The 26,792-nt window shown below is 41.4% G+C and overlaps 2 protein-coding genes across 7 annotated transcripts in view; one reads left to right on the forward strand and one right to left on the reverse strand.

The window, feature by feature from the left end:
- LOC139576869 (syntaxin-2-like) overlaps positions 1–18,134 on the reverse strand; it is a 155,118-nt gene extending 136,984 nt beyond the window's left edge. The window contains exons 1-11 of one of the 4 annotated variants that reach the window (XM_071403418.1): positions 17,722–18,111; positions 17,414–17,488; positions 17,199–17,298; positions 16,084–16,158; positions 14,411–14,484; positions 14,010–14,118; positions 12,870–12,943; positions 11,506–11,643; positions 11,303–11,413; positions 10,840–10,959; positions 8,037–9,833 (exon numbers count right to left, since the gene is read on the reverse strand). In XM_071403418.1, the coding sequence (XP_071259519.1) occupies positions 10,864–10,959; positions 11,303–11,413; positions 11,506–11,643; positions 12,870–12,943; positions 14,010–14,118; positions 14,411–14,484; positions 16,084–16,158; positions 17,199–17,298; positions 17,414–17,488; positions 17,722–17,751 (882 nt within the window). In that variant the 5' untranslated portion in view covers positions 17,752–18,111 and the 3' untranslated portion in view covers positions 8,037–9,833; positions 10,840–10,863. Of the gene's footprint in view, positions 1–8,036; positions 10,960–11,302; positions 11,414–11,505; positions 11,644–12,869; positions 12,944–14,009; positions 14,119–14,410; positions 14,485–16,083; positions 16,159–17,198; positions 17,299–17,413; positions 17,489–17,721 lie in introns of those variants that run through there. The other 3 variants (XM_071403417.1, XM_071403419.1, XM_071403415.1) reach the window with 3 other exon arrangements.
- A 1,572-nt stretch (positions 18,135–19,706) lies between these two features.
- LOC139576871 (adhesion G-protein coupled receptor D1-like) overlaps positions 19,707–26,792 on the forward strand; it is a 67,283-nt gene continuing 60,197 nt past the window's right edge. For 2 of the 3 annotated variants that reach the window (XM_071403422.1, XM_071403423.1), the window contains exons 1-7: positions 19,707–20,112; positions 20,198–20,240; positions 21,961–22,077; positions 22,820–22,918; positions 23,545–23,667; positions 23,896–24,072; positions 25,737–25,994. In XM_071403422.1, coding sequence (XP_071259523.1) covers positions 20,059–20,112; positions 20,198–20,240; positions 21,961–22,077; positions 22,820–22,918; positions 23,545–23,667; positions 23,896–24,072; positions 25,737–25,994 — 871 coding nt within the window. In that variant the 5' untranslated portion in view covers positions 19,707–20,058. The remainder of the gene's footprint in view (positions 20,113–20,197; positions 20,241–21,960; positions 22,078–22,819; positions 22,919–23,544; positions 23,668–23,895; positions 24,073–25,736; positions 25,995–26,792) is intronic. The other variant, XM_071403424.1, reaches the window with a different exon arrangement.

Genomic DNA, 26,792 nt, shown 5'->3' on the forward strand with positions numbered 1-26,792 from the left:
CAGCACTGAAGGTCCCCAGGAACACAGTTTCTCTCTGGAGATGGGAGAACCTTGCAGGAGGACAACCATCTCTTTAGCACTCCACCAATCAGGCCTTTATGGTAGAGTGGCCAGAAGGAAGCCACTACTCAGTAAAAGGCTCATGATAGCTCACTTGGATTTTGCCAAAAGGCACCTAAAGGACTTGCAGACCATGAGAAATAAGATTTTCTGGTCGGATGAAACCAATATTAAACTCTTTGCGTCACATCTGGAAGAAACCATGCACCGCTCATCACTTGGCTAATACCATTCCTACGGTGACGCATGGTGGTAGCAGCATCATGCTGTGGGGATGTTTTTACAGTGGCATGGACTGGGAGTCAGGACGAGAGAAAGATGAATGGAGCAAAGTACAGAGAGCTCCTTGATGAAAACCTGCTCCAGAGCATTCAGAACCTCAGACTGGGGCAAAGGTTCACCTTCCAACAGGACAATGACCCTAAGCACACAGCCAAGACAACGCAGGAGTGGCTTCGGTACAAGTCTCTGAATATCCTTGAGTGGCCCAGCCAGAGCCCGGACTTGAACCCAATCGAACATCTCTGGAGACCTGAAAATAGCTGTGCAGCGACGCTCCCCATCCAACCTGACAGAGCTTGAGAGGATCTGTAGAGAAGAATGGGAGAAACTCCCCAAGTACAGATGTGCCAAGTTTGTAGCGTTATATCCAAGAAGACTCTAGGCTGGAATCGCTGCCAAAGGTGCTTCGCAAAAGTACTGAAAATAGTGTCTGAATACTTATGTAAAAGTGATATTTCATTTTTTTTAAATATATATATAAATTTGCAAAAATGTTTTAAAATAAATACTGTTTTTGCATTGTCATTATGGAATATTGTGTGTGGAGGGGGGGGAAACAATTTAATCCATTTTAGAATAAGGCTGTAATGTAACAATGTGGAAAAAGTGAAGGGGTCTGAATACTTTCTGAATGCACTGTATATACATATATAATAGTGTGTAAAGACAGTATGGACAGTATATAAATAGAGAAAGTGTGTACAGTATTAGTTACATAGGATGAGCCATGACTAGAATACAGTATATACATATAAAATGGGTAGACATTATTAAAGTGACCAGTGTTCAATGACTATGTACATAGGGCAGCAGTCTCTAAGGTGCAGGGTAGAGTATCAGAATGTGTGGTATGTTACCTGCAGAAAATATAAGGACATGTTTGACTCCCTTTCAAACTGTTATTTGCAGGTATATAAATATCAGTAGTTGACTGGCAAATTGGGGGGGGGGGGGGGGGGGGGTATTAAACATGGAAGTGTTAATGAATTTACTTGCGAAAAAGCAGAGAACAATTCACACAGACCCGATACCTGTATTTTAGTTACAGGGTCTGTGAAAATCATAATCATGATTAGATCTTTAGGTGGCTTTTATTTTTCCATGTTTTCTTTACCCTCTACCCCTTTAAGATATAGGAAAAACCTGGTATAAAAATGTAGGCATGGAAAATTTGTGGAATTTTAGTCTGTATATGAAAGGTATATATGGTTCAGGGCAGGGTAAAAGCTATTCTAAAACGTTTTAAAACATATAAGATCATAAAATAATAAACAAATCTGACTACAAGTTATGATATAGTAAGTTCATGATTATGAAATATGTTTAGGTGATCTGTATCACATAAATCCAATGGACACTTTGCATCAGGCCCTCCTCAACTTTCAAGGATAACCTTATGTATATCATATAGTCATTCAGAGAGTGTTTGTGGGGATGATGTTTCATTAATTCAGTGTATTAATTCTTGAAGAATGTAACTTAGAAATGCCTCATGAGCAACGGTCTTACCCCATCATAACTCTAAATATAAGTGTATTCCACTCCATTATTTCTAAAAACATTAATTGTTAACAAACTGTAAAGCTTCAAAACATGTTTAAAACGATCATTTTGATCTCATGGATGGTTAGTCCTTGCATCCATAATATGTGATTATGTGAGAGTTCTTGCCTCTATGTATTGAGAGTGGTTTAATTTACACTTTGTAATTGTTTGAATCCCAGATTGCCCCTTTAAAAAGGGGTCAATCTGCAGGACTATTCAATATCCATGATCCAGACTTACTATCTCATCATTTTGACATAGTATCTCATAATTATGACCTGTTTCTGAATATGCATACTACCGTGCTCCACACTCTCATGCTCAGAGTGCATTCTCCGACATTCTCTAGAGTACGTTCTTGTGAGGATGAGAGTGTGGAGAACGCATAAAACATTACATTTGAGAAGCACACGCACTCCTCCTACTGTATTAACTCATGCTTCACCTCCCCGTTCACCGAACCTTCTTCCAGCCAGGACAATGGCAACAATAGACAAAACAAGATAAACACCAAGCAAACGTTTTACTTCAGAATTATCAACTAGCTATATGTGAATTGTAATAATCTAGCTAGCCAGCTAGTTAAACAGGCAAAAATGACCTAAAACAAATGTTATACAAGGTAGATGAACATTTTTGTGGGTAGCTAGCCAGTAAGCACTATTGACTGAAATTTCTTCCAGCCAGGACAATGGCAATAGAGACGAAACAAGATATACACAAAGCAAGGTTTTACTTCGTTACTATCAGCTAGCTACAGTGCCTTCAGAAAGTATTGTAACGTCCCTGTGTTTATAAGCGCGGAAATCGACTCTGCCGCACGAGCATTCTTTTGCGGCACAGTCGATAGCGCGCCGGACCTCGGGCTAGAAGGTCGAGGGTTCGAGTCCTGCTCCCTGCTGTTTCATTACATTGGTGTCAGAAGTGATCGGACCTTGCATCCACGACAGTGTGTGTGCTTGGCCGGTGAGCGCGTTCCTGTAAAACGTAGAGTCGCAAGCTAGCGCGAAAGGAGGGAGTAGTGTAACGACCCTGGGTTTATAATCGCGAGCATACTTTTGCAGCACAGTCGATAGCGCGCCGGACTTCGGGGTAGAAGGTCGAGAGTTCGAGACCTGCTCCCTGCTGTTTCATTACAGTATCCTCGACTTTTTCCACATTTTTTAAAACGTTATTATAAAATTGATTAAATTGGGGGTTTTCCCCGTCAATCTAAACACAATACCCTATAAGGACAAAGCAAAAACTGTTTTTTAGAAATGTTTGCTAATTTATTAAAAATAAAAAAACTGAAATATCACATTTACATAAGTATTCAGACCCTTTACTCAGTATTTTGTTGAAGCACCTTTGGCAGCGATTACAGCCTCGAGTCTTCTTGGGTATGACGCTACAAGCTTGGCACACCTGTATTTGGGGAGTTTCTCCCATTCTTCTCTGCAGATCCTCTCAAGCTCGGTCAGGTTGGATGGGGAGCGTTGCTGCACAGCTATTTTCAGGTCTCTCCAGAGATGTTCAATCGGGTTCAAGTCCAATCTGGTTGGGCCACTCAGGGACGTTCAGAGACTTGTCCCGAAGCCACTCCTGCGTTGTCTTGGCTGTGTGCTTAGGGTCGTTGTCCTGTTGGAAGGTGAACTCTGGAGCAGGTTTTCATCAAGGATCTCTCTGTACTTTGCTCTAGGAAGAGTCTTGGTGTTTCCAAATATCTTCCATTTAAGAATGATGGAGGGCACTGTGTTCTTGGGGACCTTCAATGCTGCAGATTTTTTTGTTCCAGATCTGTGCCTCGACACAATTCTGTATCGAAGCTCTACGGAAAATTCCTTCGACCTCGTGGCTTGGTTTTTGCTCTGACATGCACTGTCAACTATGGGACCTTATATAGACAGGTGTGTGCCTTTCCAAATCATGTCCAATCAATTGAATTTACCACAGGTGGACTCCAATCAAGTTGTAGTAACATCTTAAGGATGATCAATGGAAACAGGATGCACCTGAGCTCAATTTCGAGTCTCATAGCAAAGGGGCTGAATACTTATGTAAATAAGGTATTTCTGTTTTTGTAATACATTTAAAAAATGTCTAAAAACCTGTTTTCCCTTTGTCATTATGGGATATTGTGTGGGGATTGCTGAGGATTTTTAATTGTTCTTATCCATTTTCGAATAAGTCTGTAACGTAACAATATGTGGGAAAAGTCAAGGGGTCTGAATACTTCCCGAAGGCACTGTACATGTACAGATAGCCTGCAAAGTTCTGTCATACTTTCCAGGTCTATGCCCAAACAGTTCGAACTTCTAATTTTAAAAATTAATCTCTCCAGAAATAAGTCTCTCACTGTTGCCGCCTGCTACCGACCCCCCTCAGCTCCCAGCTGTGCCCTGGACACCATCTGTGAATTGATCGCTCCCCATCTAGCTTCAGAGTTTGTTCTGTTAGGTGACCTAAACTGGGATATGCTTAACACCCCGGCAGTCCTACAATCCAAGCTTGATGCCCTCAATCTCACACAAATCATCAAGGAACCCACCAGGTACAACCCTAAATCCGTAAACATGGGCACCCTAATAGACATTATCCTGACCAACCTGCCCTCCAAATACACCTCTGCTGTCTTCAATCAAGATCTCAGCGATCACTGCCTCATTGCCTGTATCCGCCACGGGTCCGCGGTCAAACGACCACCCCTCATCACTGTCAAACGCTCCCTAAAACACTTCTGCGAGCAGGCCTTTCTAATCGACCTGGCCCGGGTACCCTGGAAGGATATTGACCTCATCCCGTCAGTTGAGGATGCCTGGTCATTCTTTAAATGTTACTTCCTCACCATATTAGACAAGCATGCTCCGTTCAAAAAATGCAGAACCAAGAACAGATATAGCCCTTGGTTCACTCCAGACCTGACTGCCCTCGACCAGCACAAAAACATCCTGTGGCGAACTGCAATAGCATCGAAGAGCCCCCGCGATATGCAACTGTTCAGGGAAGTCAGGAACCAATACACGCAGTCAGTCAGGAAAGCAAAGGCCAGCTTTTTCAAGCAGAAATTTGCATCCTGTAGCTCTAACTCCAAAAAGTTCTGGGATACTGTAAAGTCCATGGAGAACAAGAGCACCTCCTCCCAGCTGCCCACTGCACTGAGGCTAGGTAACACGGTCACCACCGATAAATCCGTGATAATCGAAGACTTCAACAAGCATTTCTCAATGGCTGGCCATGCCTTCCTCCTGGCGACTCCAACCTTGGCCAACAGCCCCGCCCCCCCCGCTGCTACTCGCCCAAGCCTCCCCAGCTTCTCCTTTACCCAAATCCAGATAGCAGATGTTCTGAAAGAGCTGGAAAACCTGGACCCATACAAATCAGCTGGGCTTGACAATCTGGACCCCCTATTTCTGAAACTGTCCGCCGCCATTGTCGCACCCCCTATCACCAGCCTGTTCAACCTCTCCTTCGTATCATCTGAGATCCCCAAGGATTGGAAAGCTGCCGCGGTCATCCCCCTCTTCAAAGGGGGAGACACCCTGGACCCAAACTGTTACAGACCTATATCCATCCTGCCCTGCCTATCTAAGGTCTTCGAAAGCCAAGTCAACAAACAGATCACTGACCATCTCGAATCCCACCGTACCTTCTCCGCTGTGCAATCCGGTTTCCGAGCCGGTCATGGGTGCACCTCAGCCACGCTCAAGGTACTAAACGATATCATAACCGCCATCGATAAAAGACATTACTGTGCAGCCGTCTTCATCGACCTGGCCAAGGCTTTCGACTCTGTCAATCACCATATTCTTATCGGCAGACTCAGTAGCCTCGGTTTTTCTAATGACTGCCTTGCCTGGTTCACCAACTACTTTGCAGACAGAGTTCAGTGTGTCAAATCGGAGGGCATGTTGTCCGGTCCTCTGGCAGTCTCTATGGGGGTACCACAGGGTTCAATTCTCGGGCCGACTCTTTTCTCTGTATACATCAATGATGTTGCTCTTGCTGCGGGCGATTCCCTGATCCACCTCTACGCAGACGACACCATTCTATATACTTCCGGCCCTTCCTTGGACACTGTGCTATCTAACCTCCAAACGAGCTTCAATGCCATACAACACTCCTTCCGTGGCCTCCAACTGCTCTTAAACGCTAGTAAAACCAAATGCATGCTTTTCAACCGTTCGCTGCCTGCACCCGCACGCCCGACTAGCATCACCACCCTGGACGTTCCGACCTAGAATATGTGGACATCTATAAGTACCTAGGTGTCTGGCTAGACTGCAAACTCTCCTTCCAGACTCATATCATACATCTCCAATCCAAAATCAAAGCAAGAATCGGCTTTCTATTCCGCAACAAAGCCTCCTTCACTCACGCCGCCAAACTTACCCTAGTAAAACTGACTATCCTACCGATCCTCGACTTCGGCGATGTCATCTACAAAATAGCTTCCAATACTCTACTCAGCAAACTGGATGCAGTTTATCACAGTGCCATTCGTTTTGTTACTAAAGCACCTTATACGACCCACCACTGCGACCTGTATGCCCTAGTCGGCTGGCCCTCGCTACATGTTCGTCGTCAGACCCACTGGCTCCAGGTCATCTACAAGGCTATGCTAGGTAAAGTGCCGCCTTATCTCAGTTCACTGGTCACGATGGCTACACCCACCCGCAACACGCGCTCCAGCAGGTGTATCTCACTGATCATCCCTAAAGCCAAAACCTCATTTGGACGCCTTTCCTTCCAGTTCTCTGCTGCCTGCGACTGGAACGAATTGCAAAAATCTCTGAAGTTGGAGACTTATCTCCCTCAACAATTTTAAAAATCTGCTATCCGAGCAGCTAACCGATCGCTGCAGCTGTACATAGTCCATCTGTAAACTACCCACCCAATTTACCTACCTCACCCCCCATACTGCTTTTATTTATTTACTTTTCTGCTCTTTTGCACACCAGTATCTCTTCTTGCACATGATCATCTGATGATTTATCACTCCAGTGTTAATCTGCTAAATTGTAATTATTCGATTTATTGCCTACCTCATGCCTTTTGCACACATTGTATATAGATTCTCTTTTTTTTCTACCATGTTATTGACTTGTTTATTGTTTACTCCATGTGTAACTCTGTGTTGTCTGTTCACACTGCTATGCTTTATCTTGGCCAGGTCGCAGTTGCAAATGAGAACTTGTTCTCAACTAGCCTACCTGGTTAAATAAAGGTGAAATAAATAAATAAATAAGTGAATCGTAATAATATAACTAACCAGATAGTTTAAAAAATGACCTAAAACGAATGGGTAACTTCGTGGGTAGCTAGCTACTTATTATCTCATAATTATGACTTACTATCTCAATATTACTCACTATCTCATAATAAGGACTTGCAGTGACTTACAGTGAGATGCCCATTGCATCTGTATCATTTTCAATTCCATTTGGTTTCTTACTGTTTCTGATCTGCTCCTCCTGGCACAATGGACTTCTGCATTATATAACTTTCCCCTTTGGCTCTTGCCATGACATTTTTAATGTTGAGTTTTTCATGCTCGCCCTCTTGAATCCTTGGCAAGAAAGATTTAAAGGTCCAATGCAGCAATCTCCCGCTCTATCTCACACGCACTCAAACACACACGGTTAAAAGCGTTGGGACCGTAACCAAAAGGTTGCTGGTTCTAATCCCCAAGCCGGCAAAGTAGAAAAATCTGCAGTTCTGCCCTTGAGCAAGTCAGTTAACCCCCAACTACTCCCGGGTGCCGATGATGTGGACTTCTATTAAGGCAGCTCCCCCCGCACCTCTCTGATTCAGAGGGGTTGGGTTAAATGCGGAAGACACATTTCGGTTGAATGCATTCAGTTGTGCAGCTGGCTAGGTATCCCCTTTCTAACATGTATTGACTTAGGGGAGTGAATACTTACCTAATCAAGTTATATAGTTTCATTTTTCTTTCATCTTTAAAAAAAGGTTAGATTTTTTTCTTCCACTTTGACATTACAGTGTTTTATGTAGATCGTTTTTTTTTTTTTTACAATTAAATCAATTTTAATCCCACTTTATAACACAATACAATGTGAAGAAATCTAAGGGGGTGCATCTGATTGCACTGCCTAACCGTGTACTCAAACAGAGCACCCAAAACTGAAATGAAACACTAAGAATCTGGATGATAATTCACTTACATATTTATTGTTTATCTACACAATATTCCAGCTGTATCAACTGCAGAAAGATCTGACTCAATGTTGTGCAGAGATGATCTTACAACAAAATGAGCTATGTATCAAAAGCGCCACACTCAGGAGACAAAGATCTCAGGAGTGTGTATTACAAACAATCTGTTCATACAAAGGAACAAATCAGGAACAAATTACCATGTGGTGTTAACCAAATCAAGGACAAGCTTTTGCTGATCCACAAGGAAAATGGGCAGTTGATGATTGGTTTAAACCTAAACATACACTCTCATCAAAGAGAACTACACCCCTGAATCATTTGTCCGCCTAAACCTAACAAAAAGCCAAAGGTCAGTTTGTGCACAACTCAAAATCCTCCCTCTGGCTATAGAGTCAGGTAGATTTAAGAGAGTGCCTGAAGAGGAGAGAATTTGCTAAGATGATTTCATACTGTGTGATCTCGGGGAAATCAAAGACAAAATCCATTTAGTGTTATATTGACCTGTATGACAACCTGAGACGTGTTCTTTTTTTGTAACATTTTGGTGATAACTTACATCCCGTAACCAGAAAACTTCAGAGTTATCACCAAAATGTTACAAAAAAAGAACACGTCTCAGGTTGTCATACAGGTCAATAAAACAATAAATGGATTTTGTCTTTGAGGCTTGAATTCTGTTTCAGACATGGTGTTTGAGATTGCTCAGTTTGTTCACGATGCCAGGACAGGAGATATCAACTTTTTGTGTAGAGTGGCTAGATGGTAGCTATACTGGCCATGATTATTGTAGGCGTATGATATGTATAATTTGTCAAATGTTATTTGGTTCTGTTGTGTCTTGTAAACCCATGTGGGCTGGGCACCAGTAGGTGTATGACACTTAAATAAATCATAGAAATAAATAAAAAATCTAAGTGCAGACCAAAGTAATAGTAGTTAAAACAAGACACAAACATTGCATCCCAACAGTGAAATGGTTTCCAATCAAAGTTTTCATTGGGAGTGTATTAATTAGTACACTTAAGTATTATAGTGTTCGGTTCTCTTAAGGCACATTTAGTCATGATCATCACAAGGAAAAAAACATTACACCTAAGCTGTATGAAATCATCTTGTTCTGGTCGTTACACTAAATTGAACAAAATTACACAAACTGAAGTTGATATTTTAACACAGAGCTAGAAATGAATTGCTTTAAAGTGTCTAAATTATGGTGTAGATAAAAATCATTCTGCTCAGTAAAGTTTGAAAGTGACATCTCTCTACTTACCATGTAACGTGTTATTAGCCTTTATGGCAGCAGTAGAGGTGAGTCTTTGTCTGTCTATGTAGTTTGCAATGGTAGTCATTGTTGACATGTAGCCTATGGCAATCCTGTAGAGACTTCATTCTAGTTACTTGCACGGACAGTAAAAAAGGCTACCCTGTATTATTGCAGCAAGAGAGAGTGTTTTCCTAGGAGCCCTAGGACTTCTGTGAAATTGTGTAAGCCAAGGCCACTGACTCAGCCATTATATGGAGTCAAGAGGTGTAATATTGTAATAACATGGTGGATACAGCTGGATCTATTGTCCTCTGAGAAGTGAAATGCCCGTCTTGGTATTGGAGGAGTAGTTGAAAATTGAGCAGGGTATGATGACTGGAACTTGGCCCCAAAGGTGTGAGAAACTGCTGTAGACTCATCTGCTGTTCTGAACAGTGGGGCCTCTCAATGGTCAGTCAAATATTGTTGCTATTATGATGACTATGAGGAGAGCCAGCGCCACACAAATGGCAAGCCACACTTTCTGTGAGAGAGGAAGATACATTTGGTTCACTGTTCATTTAGTACATATCAAACCAAAATGACCAATTTCAACCGACATAATTGCGTCTGTGTTCATCTATTTGAATGTAGTTACTATGAACCTAACTTGGCAATTTACCCATTACTGTGATTCTCAAATTCTCTAAATCAAAACTGGACCGCTATATCAACCACTATCAAGAACAGTACCTCAATGTGTTAACCCTATTAGTCCCAAGAGCCCAGCAAAAATCAGCTTTTCATTTATCTGACTTTTATTTATCTGCATGTCCAGCCCTTATGTTTAGCCTCACAATGAAGTGTTTTACCATTTACCACTTTTCAGGACAACCAGGGCTACAAGTAAAAAACAAAACAACTTGACATAAACAGTTACATTCATGGGTTTTATTGTCAAATTTATTGACAAATGTCAATTAAAAAAAGGTCTGCCAAAGCAAAACCCCAGATAAAAATGAAATTTATATGAATGCTGTAAGTACAGAAATGGCTTTTTCAGTGGTAAATGAATTTCCAACTATTCAGTGACAACTGTGTGGAGTTTGGAGATTGTGACAGCAACTATGTGATCTTATAGTATTATAGACACTATGTCCTTGGATTTCCTGTGATCTTCTATGCAGAAGAACCCCTTACCTTCTAACGACTCTTGTGTAGCTAGTGAGCATCGTAGAGCAGCTTTTCATAGTTTGTATCTCAAACAATTCAGAGTCTACAGACGTTTTTGTAAAAACACCCAGCCCCGGCCCCCTTCGTGATCCGCCCTTATCTCACAAACACCGCTCTAGCTCAGCCCCCGTTAACCAACAGACGGAGAAGAAATAGACACATGTAATGGTACAACGCAGAAGTCTGTAGCTCAAACACACAATGTTTAAAAAGGGTTAGAAGTCAAAAACCCGCCGGCGTCGGGATGTGAATGGAAGGAATTGCTGTTGAATGTTGAATGTTATGTTGATCATGATAAAATGCACAGTAGTAATTACCCCAGACAGAGAGCAGGACAGGACTCATACAGGGGATTTGGTTAGTCCAACAGACAGGCCAACAATTAGTGCAATGACAGCAAGCAGGATCAATAGAGCAAAGGCAAGGAGGATGAGTTTCTGCCAAGAACAGAAACAAAGTGGTTAGGTTAATAATGCGTGACCCAAAACACACTACAGTGATTTTAGTGAAAACATTAGTCAGGTAACGGACAATGTAAATGACTGCCCATTAGCGATAGTGAGGCATTTTGACATTCAATTTAGACATTAGATATGGCATTTAAACATTCTGTCTGGCATTTAGAATGGTATCAGTATATGATACTGAAATAATATTATTCTTACGACCAAAACATTCAGAGCTGTTGCAGTAGTTAAAAGAGTAGAACTTGAGCAGTATTATCCAGTATTATTAGCAGATGCACCATGTGACCTTTCGTTTGGGGAAGAGGAGACTTACCCTCCGGGATTTTTTCTGGTATCTCACAGCTTTTTTGGTCTCCTCTTTGGCACGGCCTATGTATTCAGCTGCATTGGAGACGTTGTTCTCTATGTTGTTGATCATATCCCCCTTTTAAACAGCACCACATGAGTTCCATATAGTTTGACTAAAAACAGAACTAATAATATTCAAGACAGCATTACAGTACTGCACTACAGTACCTGATTCTCCACCAGCATGGCCATGTCCATAAACATGGCATGGAGCTCCTTGATGCTGGACTCCAGGCGGATGATATCCTGGTGCCGTGACACAATCTCATTCAAGGCCTGCCGCGTGATCTGAGAGTCAGAGATGATCTGAGAGAGGAAGTGGACGACAGGAAGACAGCCAGTAAGACAGTCTATTTAATTCAAATACATACAGTACCAGTCAAAAGTTTGGACACACCTACTCATTCAAGGGTTTTTCTTTATTTTTACTATTTTCTACATTGTAGAATAATAATCAAAACTATGAAATAACATATGGAATCATGTAGTCACCAAAAAAGTGTTAAACAAATTAAAATATATTTTATATTTGAGATTCTTCAAAGTAGCCACCCTTTGCCTTGATTCGCAACAAAGCCTCCTTCATTCATGCTGCCAAACATACCCTCGTAAAACTGACTATCCTACTGATCCTTGACTTCAGCGATGTCATTTACAAAATAGCCCCCAACACTCTACTGAGCAAACTGGATGTAGTCTATCACAGTGCCATCCGTTTTGTCACCAAAGCCCCATATACTACCCACCCCTGCGACCTGTACGCTCTCGTTGGCTGGCCCTCACTACATATTCGTCGCCAAACTCACTGGCTCCAGGTCATCTATAAGTCTTTGCTAGGTAAAGCCCCGCCTTATCTCAGCTCACTGGTCACCATAGCAGCACCCACTCGTAGCACGCGCTTCAGCAGGTATATTTCACTGGTCATCCCCAAAGCCAATTCCTCCTTTGGTCGTCTTTCCTTCCAGTTATCTGCTGCCAATGACTGGAACGAATTTCAAAAATCTCGGAAGCTGGAGTCTTATATCTCCCTCTCTAACTTTAACCATCAGCTGTCAGAGCAGCTTACCAATCACTGTACCTGCACACAGCCAATCTGTAAATAGCACACCCAACTACCTCATCCCCATATTATTACTTACCCTCTTGCTCTTTTGCACCCCAGTATCTCTACTTGCACATCATCATCTGCACATCTATCACTCCAGTGTTAATGCTAAATTGTAATTATTTCGCCTCTATGACCTATTCATTGCCTTATCTCTCTACTCTTTTACATTTGCACACACTGTACATATATATATTTTTTAAATATATTGTGTTATTGACTGTACGTTTGTTTATGTGTAACTCTGTGTTGTTGTTTTTGTCGCACTGCTTTGCTTTATCTTGGCCAGGTCGTAGTTGTAAATGAGAACTTGTTCTCAACTGGCCTACCTGGTTAAATAAAAGTGAAATAAAATCAAATAAAAATGACAGCTTTGCACACTCTTGGCATTCTCTCAACCAGCTTCACTATTATTATGATAACTTACATCAGATGTGAAAATGGATGGGTTGCCACTCTCCAGCATGTCCTCCAGTTCCTCATTGCTAGTCACTCTCCCAGCTAGAACCAGGAAAGAAAATACTTTTACCAAACAGGTGCTAAAACAGATAAATGTGTTCTCTCTCCTCCACTCCGTGGGGAGAATAGTCTCTGTAGTCACAACCACAGTGTTATGATCTAGGCTATTCCTTAGAGAGACTCAACTCTCACTGCCTAACATGATCAAACCCACTGTAACTTACAAACCTGGGATCATGTACATAAGCCCTTCCACCCCAGTGAATGTATATAACCTATGATTACCCATGATTTACAGTGGCAGGTAGCCTAGTGGTTAGAGCATTGAACTAGTAACCGAAAGGTTGCAAGATTGAATCCCCGAGCTGTCGTTCTGCCTCTGAACAAGGCAGTTAACCCACTGTCCCTAGGCTGTCATTGAAAATAAGGATTTGTTCTTAACTCACTTGCCTAGTTAAATAAAGGTAAAATAAAAATGACTATACAGCACAGCCATGAGCCCACAACTGGTCATGTGACCAGCTCTTATAAAGACAGTTGTAAAGGAGTGTCGCAGGCTTCTGAGCCCTCTGTTTCCTTGGCAACACTAACACAGGTAGGCACAGAGAGGTGTATGTGTCCTGTGTAAGACTCTTCTCTTCCTTCTGGAGTGTGCTGTAGTAGAGAGCCTCATTAAGACTATCCTAAGGGACTGGAGAGGCTACGGCTATTTCTGTCATCATCAATTATTCTCATTCTAAACAAATACTCTATACGAACAATATATGGGTCTCTGCCATATGGTTTTGTTATAGCAAGTCTCTTTGGTATCTCAAGCCAAACACTTGACTGTCTTCCTGTATTTTCCGTAGCCGTAGTGTAATAGGTCTACTGGCCACATTGTCCATGCCATGACAATAGATAATAACATACAGTGCCAGGTCAAGAAGCCGGAAAACAACCTGACTTATCCACAATGAAAATAGGCAATAATGAGGATATTTTTGGGGGGTAATTGTGAGCAGTGTAGCCTATGTGTTATCATGGTGGGAGAGAAAAGCTCCTAGGTGTGGTCGGACTCCTTTCCATTTTCCTGTCTGCTCTGCTGCTGGCCCAATTTGTCACTCACTTATCTCCAGCTGTCTCTGGATCCTTCCTTTGCTTCTCTCCCTAAACGACACTTGAGTCTTGTTGTACTGACTCATGACTTCCACAAACTTCCTGGAGAGCACCGTGTGCTGTGGGGTTAGAGAAAACATAAGCTGAGGAGAGATGAATGAGAGTTCCAACCACTGGAAAAAGTCAAGTGGATAAAGACTCAGTAAACTTTTGAAAGGTTAAGATGTCAAACAGCTGCATCAAAACATAGCAGCAAACATCACAACAAAACATGGTCAACTTTGTATACAGGCTTCTAAGTTAAGACTCCGAGTATCTCTTGTCAAGCTCTGTTCTTAACCACAACCTGTAAGAACATGTCAGCAGTCGCAAACATGTGAGGAATGAGTCCCAGGAAGGCTGTTTCCTGACCTGGGTTTTCTGAATGCGGAAATCAACCGAGGCCCTGTTAGAAACATCATCCTTGGGCAGGCTCTGCTCCATAGCTACAGAGAACAGAAAGAACAGTGATTACAGTAGCTATAACATCACCTCCGATAAATTCCCCACATCTACCTCTCTACATCTAGCAGTATTTGGGATGAGGCATTTAATCCAGTCATATCAGGGTCTCGACCCCGCCCTGTGCAACTGGGTCCTGGACTTCCTGACGGGCCGCCCCCAGGTGGTGAGGGTAGGTAACAACATCTCCACCCCGCTGATCCTCAACACTGGGGCCCCACAAGGGTGCGTTCTGAGCCCTCTCCTGTACTCCCTGTTCACCCACGACTGCGTGGCCATGCACGCCTCCAACTCAATCATCAAGTTTGCGGATGACACTACAGTGGTAGGCTTGATTACCAACAACGACGAGACGGCCTACAGGGAGGAGGTGAGGGCCCTCGGAGTGTGGTGTCAGGAAAATAACCTCACACTCAACGTCAACAAAACAAAGGAGATGATTGTGGACTTCAGGAAACAGCAGAGGGAGCACCCCCCTATCCACATCGACGGGTCAGTAGTGGAGAAGGTGGAAAGTTTTAAGTTCCTCGGTGTACACATCACGGACAAACTGAATTGGTCCACCCACACAGACAGCGTTGTGAAGAAGGCGCAGCAGCGCCTCTTCAACCTCAGGAGGCTGAAGAAATTCGGCTTGTCACCAAAAGCACTCACAAACTTCTACAGATGCACAATCGAGAGCATCCTGTCGGGCTGTATCACCGCCTGGTACGGCAACTGCTCCGCCCACAACCGTAAGGCTCTCCAGAGGGTAGTGAGGTCTGCAGAACGCATCACCAGGGGCAAACTACCTGCCCTCCAGGACACCTACACCACCCGATGTCACAGGAAGGCCATAAAGATCATCAAGGACAACAACCACCCAAGCCACTGCCTGTTCACCCCGCTATCATCCAGAAGGCGAGGTCAGTACAGGTGCATCAAAGCAGGGACCGAGAGACTGAAAAACAGCTTCTATCTCAAGGCCATCAGACTGTTAAACAGCCACCACTAACATTTAGCGGCCGCTGCCAACATACTGACTCAACTCCAGCCACTTTAAAAATGGGAATTGATGGAAATTATGTAAAAATGTACCACTAGCCACTTTAAACAATGCCACTTAATATAATGTTTACATACCCTACATTACCCATCTCATATGTATATACTGTACTCTATATCATCTACTGCATCTTGCCATCTTTATGTAATACATGTACCACTAGCCACTTTAAACTATGCCACTTTATGTTTACATACCCTACAGTACTCATCTCATATGTATATACCGTACTCTATACCATCTACTGCATCTGCCATGCCGTTCTGTACCACCACTCATTCATATATCTTTATGTACATATTCTTTATCCCTTTACACTTGTGTGTGTGTGTAAGGTAGTAGTTGTGGAATTGTTAGGTTAGATTACTTGTTGGTTATTACTGCATTGTCGGAACTAGAAGCACAAGCATTTCGCTACACTCGCATTAACATCTGCTAACCATGTGTATGTGACTAATAAAATTTGATTTGATTTGATTTATCAATAACAACAACAAAAAAATGTTTTATGTAATGTACGTCGTGGTGTTAAACTTACATTTAAGCTTAACTGGCACAGAGTTGGCATCGCTTTTGATCTCATTGGTCAACCGGTCAAGTTCATCTTTCATCTCTTCAGGAAATAACAGTGACAAAAAATAAATGTATTATTGCAAATTTCCCCAACACTTGGACAAATATTAGCATTAATCATATCACTTGGCAACTCTTCTATAACAATAAACTATTCTTCATATTTATTCAGGTAAGAAACCCTACACCTACCTTTGTCCGTAGTAACCATTAGACACCTTATCACTGGATTTGTGGGCCAACAAGTATTTGCACCAAACTCTTGGGCCATTCCCAGTTAGTATTATTTTATAGCAGATGGTTGATACTGTGTTACTCTGCTGGTAATACTTGATGCTGCTCTGTGGCATTATAGAGTCAACTGAGGGCCTTTGTCCATGCAGGTCTTGATTAGCTCCTTGTGCCTATTCAGTCTCCACAGTGGATCAACTCTGAACAAGCACAGCTGCAGCAACACAGCGTCAGTGTACAGGCTACCTACCAATGCACATACATACAGGCTACCTACCAATGCACATACATACAGGCTACCTACCAATGCACATACATACAGGCTACCTACCAATGCACATACATACAGGCTACCTACCAATGCACATACATACAGGCTACCTACCAATGCACATACATACAGGCTACCTACCAATGCACATACATACAGGCTACCTACCAATGCACATACATACAGGCTACCTACCAATGCACAACCTCCCAGCGGTAGACGACCTATCCCCCAGTAAAATGACCATTCTAGAAGGTTTAGTCAGAGCCCACCACAGGGCCATGACATGGTTTCCTACACAGGTTTCCGGACACCCAGCCCTCTATTTGTATTGTGTTGTGTGTTGTTTGTGACGCTGGACAATGATGTTAGAGGAAGTAAGAGCTTTTGTTATATTCTTGTTATTACAACTTCAGAAGTCACAACGCAAATACCAAGCCTATATTTAGTCATGCAAAAGTTTTGAATTCAAGACTTGAAATTGCATATTTTTGTAGTGGAGGTATAGTCACCAGTATGGCTAATGTTATTACACTATCTTTATGACAGAGGGTTCTGATTGATGGGCATCAACTTACTCTCATCTGTATTGGGTGCAGACAGGATCATGCTGTGGTTCTTCCTCACCTCCTCCACTTCAGAAGATATCTTATCAATGAGCCCCCTAACCTCTTCCACCTGAGTCATGCACATACAGTATTTTCAATATTATTTCAATACGCAGACACTTACAGTACTTTACAGTAACCATCTGGCTTATCTAAAAACAAACAGTAGTGACTGAACCACGTACCCTTCTGAAAAACCCTTCCATAAATCCATCACTGTCAACTGTGACTCTGACATCCTCCTCTGCTTGTGTCCTGCTCTGTCAAGACAAACAGACAGTCATTTATTAGAGAGTAAAATCTGAGGCTCAAGTACTGCGTGAATAACAGGCCTACATTTAACATATTATTATCATGACAACAAAATGCTATAGACCAGAGCTGCATTCCTTAGGTCCTAGGAAATAGCTACTAAAGAATAGAATAATCTATTCAGCCTGCAGCCATGGATTTATGACTGGTGAGATCAGTAACATCATAGTAGGCTACTTACTTCGGTTAATTCACCCAACCGGTCCTTCATCACGTTTGATGCGTTTTTGACTGGCTAATAAGAAATTAAACAACCACTTCTCAACTCCATTGCAACTAGCTCGAGTAGCTAAATTAGCTCTACAAGTGTCTAGCTAACTTTTTCTAGCTAGTAGCTACGTTAACTAGATAACTGTTATACTGAGTTTTTTGACAATCAACATCAATTTCTATAGTCATGCAATAGGTGTGAGATGTTTTCTCTTTCAATCATTAATATTAGCTAGGAAAGCGTTGTCCAACTCCTTAAAATGTGGTATCAACCAAAATGCACCGTTAGTCTGCTAGCTATCTGGTTGTGGCAGACAACATACTTCACATCACCTTCTAACGTTACGTCTATCTACGAGCTTGTTGGGAAATGGGATACGCCTCTCGGCTCTCCTCGGCGGGAGGAAGCTCGTAGCCCCGCACCTAACACTACTCCTGTGACCGCAGTTGTTGTTCAGGATATTAACCACACAACGGCGCTGTTGACCATACAGCCTTCCGTGCGCTTGTGAGTGGCTGCATAATCTCCTCTCTCGTGTCCTTTCCCCCCATGATTCACGTGGAAGCAGGTCATCAAAGGCACTTCCATCTTCACTCTCTGAATGGCACACATATACAATCCATGTCGCAATTATCTCAAGGCTTAAAAATCCTTCTTTAACCTGTCTCCCCTTCATCTACACTGATCGAAGTGGATTTAGCAAGTGACATCAATAAGGGATCAAAGCATTCACCTGGTCAGTCTATGTCATGGAAAGAGCAGGTGTTCATAATGTTTCGTGCATTCAGTGTATATTGCAATAAAAAATTACTTTTTTTAAACAAAAATATATGAAATCTTCAAAATGACAATGTTGGTGTGTCCTTCAGTTTTGACGTGTCAGAACAAAACGGAGCATTGATGCTGATGGAGGGCGGTGGATGCTGATTTCTGACTGTTTTGCCAAAAGAGAGATTTGCATTTTAGCCTTTTTATTTGGACAGTCAACTTTATGAAGGGGATATACATTTACATTTACATTTAAGTCATTTAGCAGACGCTCTTATCCAGAGCGACTTACAAATTGGTGCATTCACCTTATGACATCCAGTGGAACAGCCACTTTACAATAGTGCATCTAAATCTTTTAAGGGGGGGGGGGGGGGGGGTGAGAAGGATTACTTTATCCTATCCTAGGTATTCCTTAAAGAGGAAGTCACATATTAAGGTGCACTGATGTAAGCGGATATGAAGCCCGATTGAATTCGTTAGATATGCCTAAATTTGATTTAGTTAATTGAAGGTCGATATAGGCTACTCAGGAATAGGCGCCTACCTACTCATAGGCCGACATACCTGAACTAAAACACATGGCTGCAGGCTGCTTCCTTACATCTCATTCTCAACGTGACTTCCACTCCTGTTTCATGTTCTTCATATGTAGGCCGGCTACTGTAAACTAATGGGCTGGCCATATACATTGAATTACTAGTACTAAAACCTAGAAACCTAGCCTGAAAATAAACTGTTCTGTGGAAATTGGAAGCCTAGAGATTTTGGAATGACCCTTTGAGCGGGGTATGGTACTAAGTTCCAGGCGCACCGGTTTGTGTCAAGAACTGCAACGCTGCTGGGTTTTTCACTCTCAACAATTTCCCGTGTGTATCAAGAATGGTCGGCCACCCAAAGGACATCCAGCCAATTTGACACAACCGTGGGAAGCATTGGAGTCAACATGGGCCAGTGTCCCCGTGGAACGCTTTCGACACCTTTTAGAGTCCATGCCCGACGAATTGAGCCTGTTCTGAGGGCAAAAGGGGTCATAATCACCAAATACGCACTTGATATACGTTATTTACGCAGGCCCCACCTTGAGTTCCGATGCTCCAAAAATGACATCACGTTTTGTATTACCACGTCCAATCGAACAGCCCGGAGAATTCCTCCACTCAGTGCAATCCTAGGACAGACAGACAGAGCAGACCACATCAAGCAAGAAAGAGCAAAATCCGTCGCTGAAATCGTTCAATATTTCTTATTCTGTATTGAGAGACGAGGATTACCAATTTTGGGGAAAGTTCTGAATGGATACGCACATTTGCAGTATATTATGATGTGCCAATTGCACTGCTACATTTTAATGCAGTTTTACAAAATGTCAGGGAATTAAGTTTTGGGTGACAATTGTTTTTATTGGAGACATGGACTAATACGCAGAGAAGAATGATTTTTTTCAGTGTCTTGGAGTGAACGTGCATTGGGGATTTAAACTAAATTAACCCGTATTTTTGTAGTAATCAATTTGTAGTTTTAATCAAGTGCCAAGTCATGGAACTATTATTCGAAATTCTGTTTGTACCTGCTTTTGTCACTTTGATTCAGGTAATTTCAGCAGTTATTTTTATATGACCTTCACCATTAGGCTACTGCAACGTTGCAATGTTGAGATTATTTGATTTCTTTACAGGTTAATGGCGAAGTAGTAAAGCCAAAGCCATCCAAGCATCCAGGTAAATCTAATTATACTTCATTTTGAATATGGATTCCTTTCTTGAGATTTTCTTGAGATTTTCTATGTTGTGTCTGAAATTAGCCTACTGTTTATAATGAATATTATTGGTAAATTATGGAGAAAAATATATATACAGTACCAGTCAAAAGTTTGGACACACTTACTCATTACAGGGGTTTTTCTTTATTTGGACTATTTTCTACATTGTAGAATAATAATGAAGACATCAAAACTATGAAATAACACAGATGGAATCAGGTAGTAATCCAAAAAGTTTTAAACAAATCAAAATAGATTTTAGATTCTTCAAATCGCAAACCAGATGTGATGCTGTATCGCTGCAGAATGCTGTGGTAGCCATGCAGGTTAAGTGTGCCTTGAATTCTAAATAAATCACAGACAGTGTCACCAGCAATGCACCCCCACACCTCCTCCTCCATGCTTCATCGTGGGAACCACACATGCGGAGATCATCCGTTCACCTCCTTTGCGTCTTACAAAGACACGGCGGTTGGAACAAAATATCTCAAATTTAGACTCATCAGACCAAAAGACAGATTTCCACCATTCTAATGTCCTTTGCTAGTGTTTCTTAGCCCAATCAAGTCTCTTATTATTATTGGTGTCCTTAAGTAGTGATTTCTTTGCAGAAATTCAACCGTGAAGGCTTCACGCAGTCTCCTCTGAACAGTTGATGTTGAGATGTGTCTGTTACTAGAACTCTGTGAGGTGCAGTTAACTCTAATGAACTTATCCTCTGCAGCAGAGGTAACTCTGGGTTTTCCTTTCCTGTGGTGGTCCTCATGAGAGCCAGTTTTATCATAGTGCTTGATGGTTTTTGCGATTGCACTTGAAGAAACTTTCAAAGTTCTTGAAATGTTCCGTATTGACTGAGCTTCATGTCTTAAAATAATGATGGTCAGGAAAGTCATTTCTCTTTCCTTATTTGAGCTGATCTTGCCATAATGTGGACTTGGTCTTTTACCAAATAGGGCTATCTCCTTATACCACCCCTACCTTAAATGCGGAGACACATTTCAGTTGAAGGCATTCAGTTGTACAACTGACTAGGTATCCCCCTTTCCCCTTTCCTTGTCACAACACAACTGATTGGCTCAAACACATTAAGAAAGAAAGAAATTCCACAAATTAACTTTTAACAAGGAACACCTGTTAATTGAAATGAATTGCAGGTGACTACCTCATGAAGCTGGTTGAGAGAATGTCAAGAGTGTACAAAGCTGGCATTAAGGCAAAGGGTGGCTACTTTGAAGAATCTCAAATATAAAATATATTTTGATTTGTTTAACACTCTTTTGGTTAATACACGATTCCATATGTGTTATTTCATATTTTTGATGTCTTCACTATTATTCTAAAATGCAGAAAAGAGTAAAAAATAAAGAAAACCCCTGAATGAGTAGGTGTGTCCAAACTTTTGACTGGTACTGTATAATGGGATGATGAATTATAGTTTGTGACTGACCATAAGTGTAATACTCAGTAATAGTGTTTTATTAAGCAATGTAAACGGTGTTTATTGAATGAGATACCCAAACATCAACAAATTAGCTGTATTTTTTAGAATTGTCAATAATTGTAATCCTAAAATACACACGGAGGAATGCCAGGAAAATAACCCATTGAAATAGCATGATTGAGTGTGATTAGAGAAAGGTCCCATCCGGGGCTTTGTTTACACATAACTTTCTGTCCAGGCCTCCAGGTGTTAGGCACAGCCTCACACTATTGGCCACTGGATAAGGTGGACGGGATCCATGGATTGTGGGACCAGATTGGAAACAGACCAGGTCATGTTAATGGAAGTAATATAAGTATGTGCATTGACCTATATTCTTAGGAATAGAATACCCAGTCTTTTCCATTCTCTGTCCGCATGGTCTATAGCTCAATTCACCTTTTGTCTGTCTTACACAAAAATGTGTTATAATAACTTTCAAAGTAGAGAGTCAAAATGAAATGTCTAAAGGCTACTTACTAATGTACATCAAAGCACTGTGTTTCAATAAACAAAATGGGATAAGAAGTTATCCTTCATCCCCTGGTACATTTTATGCAGACTTTCCAGATTAATGCTAAGACTATTGTTTGCAAAACTGATTTCCAAATACCATACTGTATTATTTCAACTATGGAAGCAGCAAGAGCTTTCCCAAATGCTTCCACAGTTGTATATATTGATAATTTGAATAAGCTTAAGGTTGTTTGAAACATCAAAGTGATTCGGAATGGAATACCTTGGGACTCACAATCGATTATATCAGTTGTGAGGGATGAGATCAAGACTTGAGAACGGCATTTCAAATATTTCCTTACAAAATGTACTTTGATCCTAAAGGGATATTAGTGATCTGTTCCTGCTTGAGCACTGTGTACTGAGCCCAGCATCACACTTAATCTCAACCCTGCTCACGCACCACATCCCTCACGATGCCTAGTGTCTGTGCTTGTCTCTCACTGTTCTGTTGTGTTGTCTGGCTGTTTTGTGTTATTTGTGTGTATATATGTAAATCACCTGTTTCTCCTTTGTCTGTTTGTTTTCTATGTTTCACCTAGCTCTTCAAATCCACAAGCACACTGTGCTCCCTTCCTCCCATAACTCTTCCTCTGTGTATACCAATGACTCTGCCTACACTAATGTTTCTGCAACAGTAGGTGAGGAACATCACTGCTCACCGAAATTAATTTGTGTGTATAGTCAGTCTCCCTGCTCTGTTGGTGTTACTGAGGTGCTATCTGTCATGTTAAGGCTATTCAGTCTCCATCGTCTTTTGCATGGGGTACCAGCTCAGCCAGTAGTTGACATGAGTGTGTCACACACACTGAAACCTGAGGATGTTGGATTTGTCTGTGTGTGTGAGACGGTGTGTGTAGTCAGGGAGAGACAATTGTTTTCTTCACTGGAAAAAGAGCCGAGACTGCAGTGTGTAAATCGGGATTACACAAGCTTGGAGACTAGAGGTATAGAGATCTGTATCTAGAGTGCTGTAAAGTGGAGCTTTGCTTTTTAACCTCAACGTGGTGGGCCTATTTAGTTTTGTCTGCTTACATGATTTAAAGGGGGAGAACAACAAAGGGAAACACTTTGGTCATAGCTGACTACCATGGTAGGTCATTATGCAGTGGGGAACATTCCATATTTGGTGCAGTACAGAGAATTTGTTCATAAATCTATGACAACTGCTTGCCTATTAGTTTGCCTGTGAAAAGCCTAGTTCAGAGGAAAAACTGCCTCATTTTCTCATCAGGCAAAATAATGTTGTTATTTCATCCTCCTGTAGACATAGTTGAAGGGATGGTCAACAAGGGGATCTATCTGAATGGAGATAATGGAGGCACATTTCTCCACTTTGGGAACTACCAGAACTCCTGCATTAGTGACCCCACTCTGTGTGGCCCTGAGGGTGAGTTCTGCCTGTCTCGATCTCTTCTCACCAACATTCTACAGCTACACAGTACTGACAATGTATAAGAATTGAAGTGAATTAAAGTGATTATCTAATGGGGTAACTACACAATCTTGTTTATGGCGTTGAATGTAGATCTAAATGTATTACAATTAGCATCATTTTGTGTTCTGAAACAATTTTCCCTATTTTTGAATCTGATAAATCTATGTTCATGTTTTTCAGGGATTACATTTTCCTTCTTTTGGAAGAACCAGGAGGCAGAGTCCCGTTTTGCAATAGTCTCTGGAGGGAAAGTAATCTCCAATGGCTTCTCTGTCTATGCCAATGCCTACATTGGATACGTAGAGTTCTACACACGAGGAAACTTCAAGAGGTGGAGGGCTAACATCAATATACTAGGTATTTTTTTCCTAAAGATTCAAAATAATTATTTAAAAGAATGTTATAAAGCGGTCTTTAGATGTAGATGGTGGGATAAAAAATATTCTTATATTAATACATGAGGAATGTATTGTGGTTTTCAATAATTTTAGATTTTTTGCCTTGAATATGGTTGATTGTAAGCAGATGGAGCTACAATCATCAGCAGACTATACTGTTGGTCCCAGAATTATTTTATGGATTCAATGATGGATTAAATGTATTCTTTATCTCAAACTATAAATGTGTCACATTTTACTGGCAAGCCTGTTTACAGGCTATAGTGACTATAGTAAATACTGAACCACATGCTAAATAGTGCATACGTATGTAACCTTTCATAGTATGTATGAAAGTCATATCCTTAAAAATGTAATATATTTCAAACTTGAAGGCCCAAGTGGACTCTAAATGAAGTAATTTAAATAACATAAATATTCTACTATAGCAAAACTATTTATCCATCCCCTACAATTTCAAACCTGGTCTGCTATTTCTGGAGGAAAACACATAATGTCGCTCTCTGCACTGCAGGTTCTTTGAATAAGAAAGGAACATTTCCCAGCCATTTTTTATTAGAGGAGAAAAATTCTCAAATTCTCAAATGTCTTCCGTCATCTTGTTTATATTACAGGACTTCATGTGTACTTTTGATTTATTTGATTATTAGTTACAGAAGATCAAACATCATCTGGCTCTTATAATGTGCCATGACGATATGTCACCATTTTACCATGCGGTTGTTTAGCTTTTGATTCATAACAGAGGTAAAGCCTTAGATCTATGACTCAACCAGCTGTTATGAGACCTCTTCCAGTACCAGGAGACAGGACTGGTTTGGTAGACCTTGTCACAATGTGTTCGAGCCTAACCTGTGTTCAACAGAAACATCTCTATCTAAAATATAGAGAGAGACCAAAAGGAAAGAGAGATTGAACAAGTGAATGGGGAACTTCTTGGTGGGACATATGGTTTGTGTTTAAACCAATCCCAATGGGATAGCTGGGTGTTGGCACTCTGAGCTAACCTCCACTGGTGGAACTGTTCACAGTGAATATATTTTGGGATTCTCTTTATTGTCCGTTTACCTTTAGAAGTACTGGATATGTTATTTCCTCTTTGGAGGAGTCTATTGAAACAATTTGGAGGGATAAAATGGAGGTGCTGACTGAATGGCTGCACTCTTAGAAAACAGGGTTCCAAATAGGTTCTTCATCTGTCCCCATAGAAGAACCCTTTTTGGCTCCAGGTAGCACTCTTTTGGGATCCATGTAGAACCCTCTGTGTAAATGGTTCTACATGGAACTCAAACGGGTTCTACCTGGAACTAAAAAGGGGCCTTCAAGGGGTTTTCCTATGGGGACAGCCGAAGAACCCTTTTTAGGTTCTAGATAGCACCTTTTTTTCTAAGAGTGTGTAGTGGAACATGTGGACATTTTGGGTGGATATTAGTGGAAAAACACAGTTGTCTGACCTACTGTAGGCTATAATACCCACATACAAGAGTAGAACAGATATTAGGTGAACTTTGCTTCATTTCATGCAAAACGTAAATTCTCTAAGCCCAATAAAGAAGCCCTTTACTTTCCTGAGATGGAGGGTGGTCATGATTATGATTTCTCCACTTCTCTCTTCCCTTTCAGGGCCCTTCTGGACCCACATTCTGTTCACCTGGACCCTGAAGGATGGTCTCAACATCTACATCAATGGGACATTCAACACCAGTGACCCCACTGGCAACGTGTCTATGAACTATGGAGACCCTTACCCTGACCTGGTCATTGGGACAGGAAATGACCAGTCCTATGGACACCATTTGACAGGAGCCTTTGATGAGTTTATCATCTGGGAGAGGGCTCTGTCACCAGAGGAGATCCTTATGTACTACAAGGCTGCCATAGGTAAGATCACATGTCACTGTCAGTCTGAATTTGTTCCACTCTTTTTTTCCGTGATGTGAAATGTTCGCTATGTTAACAATTTCCCCTGGACGGATGTGAGGAGAAAGATGTTCAAAAGCAATTTCCATCTTGGTCATTTCCATAGACATTCCATCCACAGTACTGCCGCATGGAAGACACGACAACATATTAAACTGTACAAATCCTCCCCATCTTAAAATCATCTCACATACGTCTACCATAAAATAGTTTCACAATCTTCCACCTTATAAGGGTCTCACATATTTTTACCATATATAAGCATTTCATCTGATAAGGGCCCTGTACTGTTACTAAGTGTCCAGTGGGGATATAGGCCAAACACGTTGGTTTTAGATTAGGGGACTAAACTGATGTAAAAATATAAATAATACATTACCTTTTTCATTGCTGCTTTGATTCATCTTGGGTGGTTCTAAAAACTCAAAAGAAATGGACAATGACCTCTGTATAGTCCTAGAAGTGTTATTCGGATCATGGTGAACTATGTCTGCTGGTAAAAATTGATGAATCACTAGTCATGCTTATGGAAAATACTAATAATGTGGGTGTGGGCACCAATTCCCTGAGGCTTTGTCTAATAACTAGACCCATTGTGAAGGATTCAGGTGGTTATGTTGAAATATTCAGGTGGTCTCAGTGCTGTTTTTCCCCCCAGACATAACAGACATAAACAACAAAGTTGTCATGGTAATAGAAGGCATTTTATAATTTTACACCTGTAGAGAATGAATGGGACTAAAGAAGAACTGACTGTTG

This window comes from Salvelinus alpinus, chromosome 5, assembly GCF_045679555.1.
Source record: "Salvelinus alpinus chromosome 5, SLU_Salpinus.1, whole genome shotgun sequence".
Classification (NCBI taxonomy): domain Eukaryota; kingdom Metazoa; phylum Chordata; class Actinopteri; order Salmoniformes; family Salmonidae; genus Salvelinus; species Salvelinus alpinus.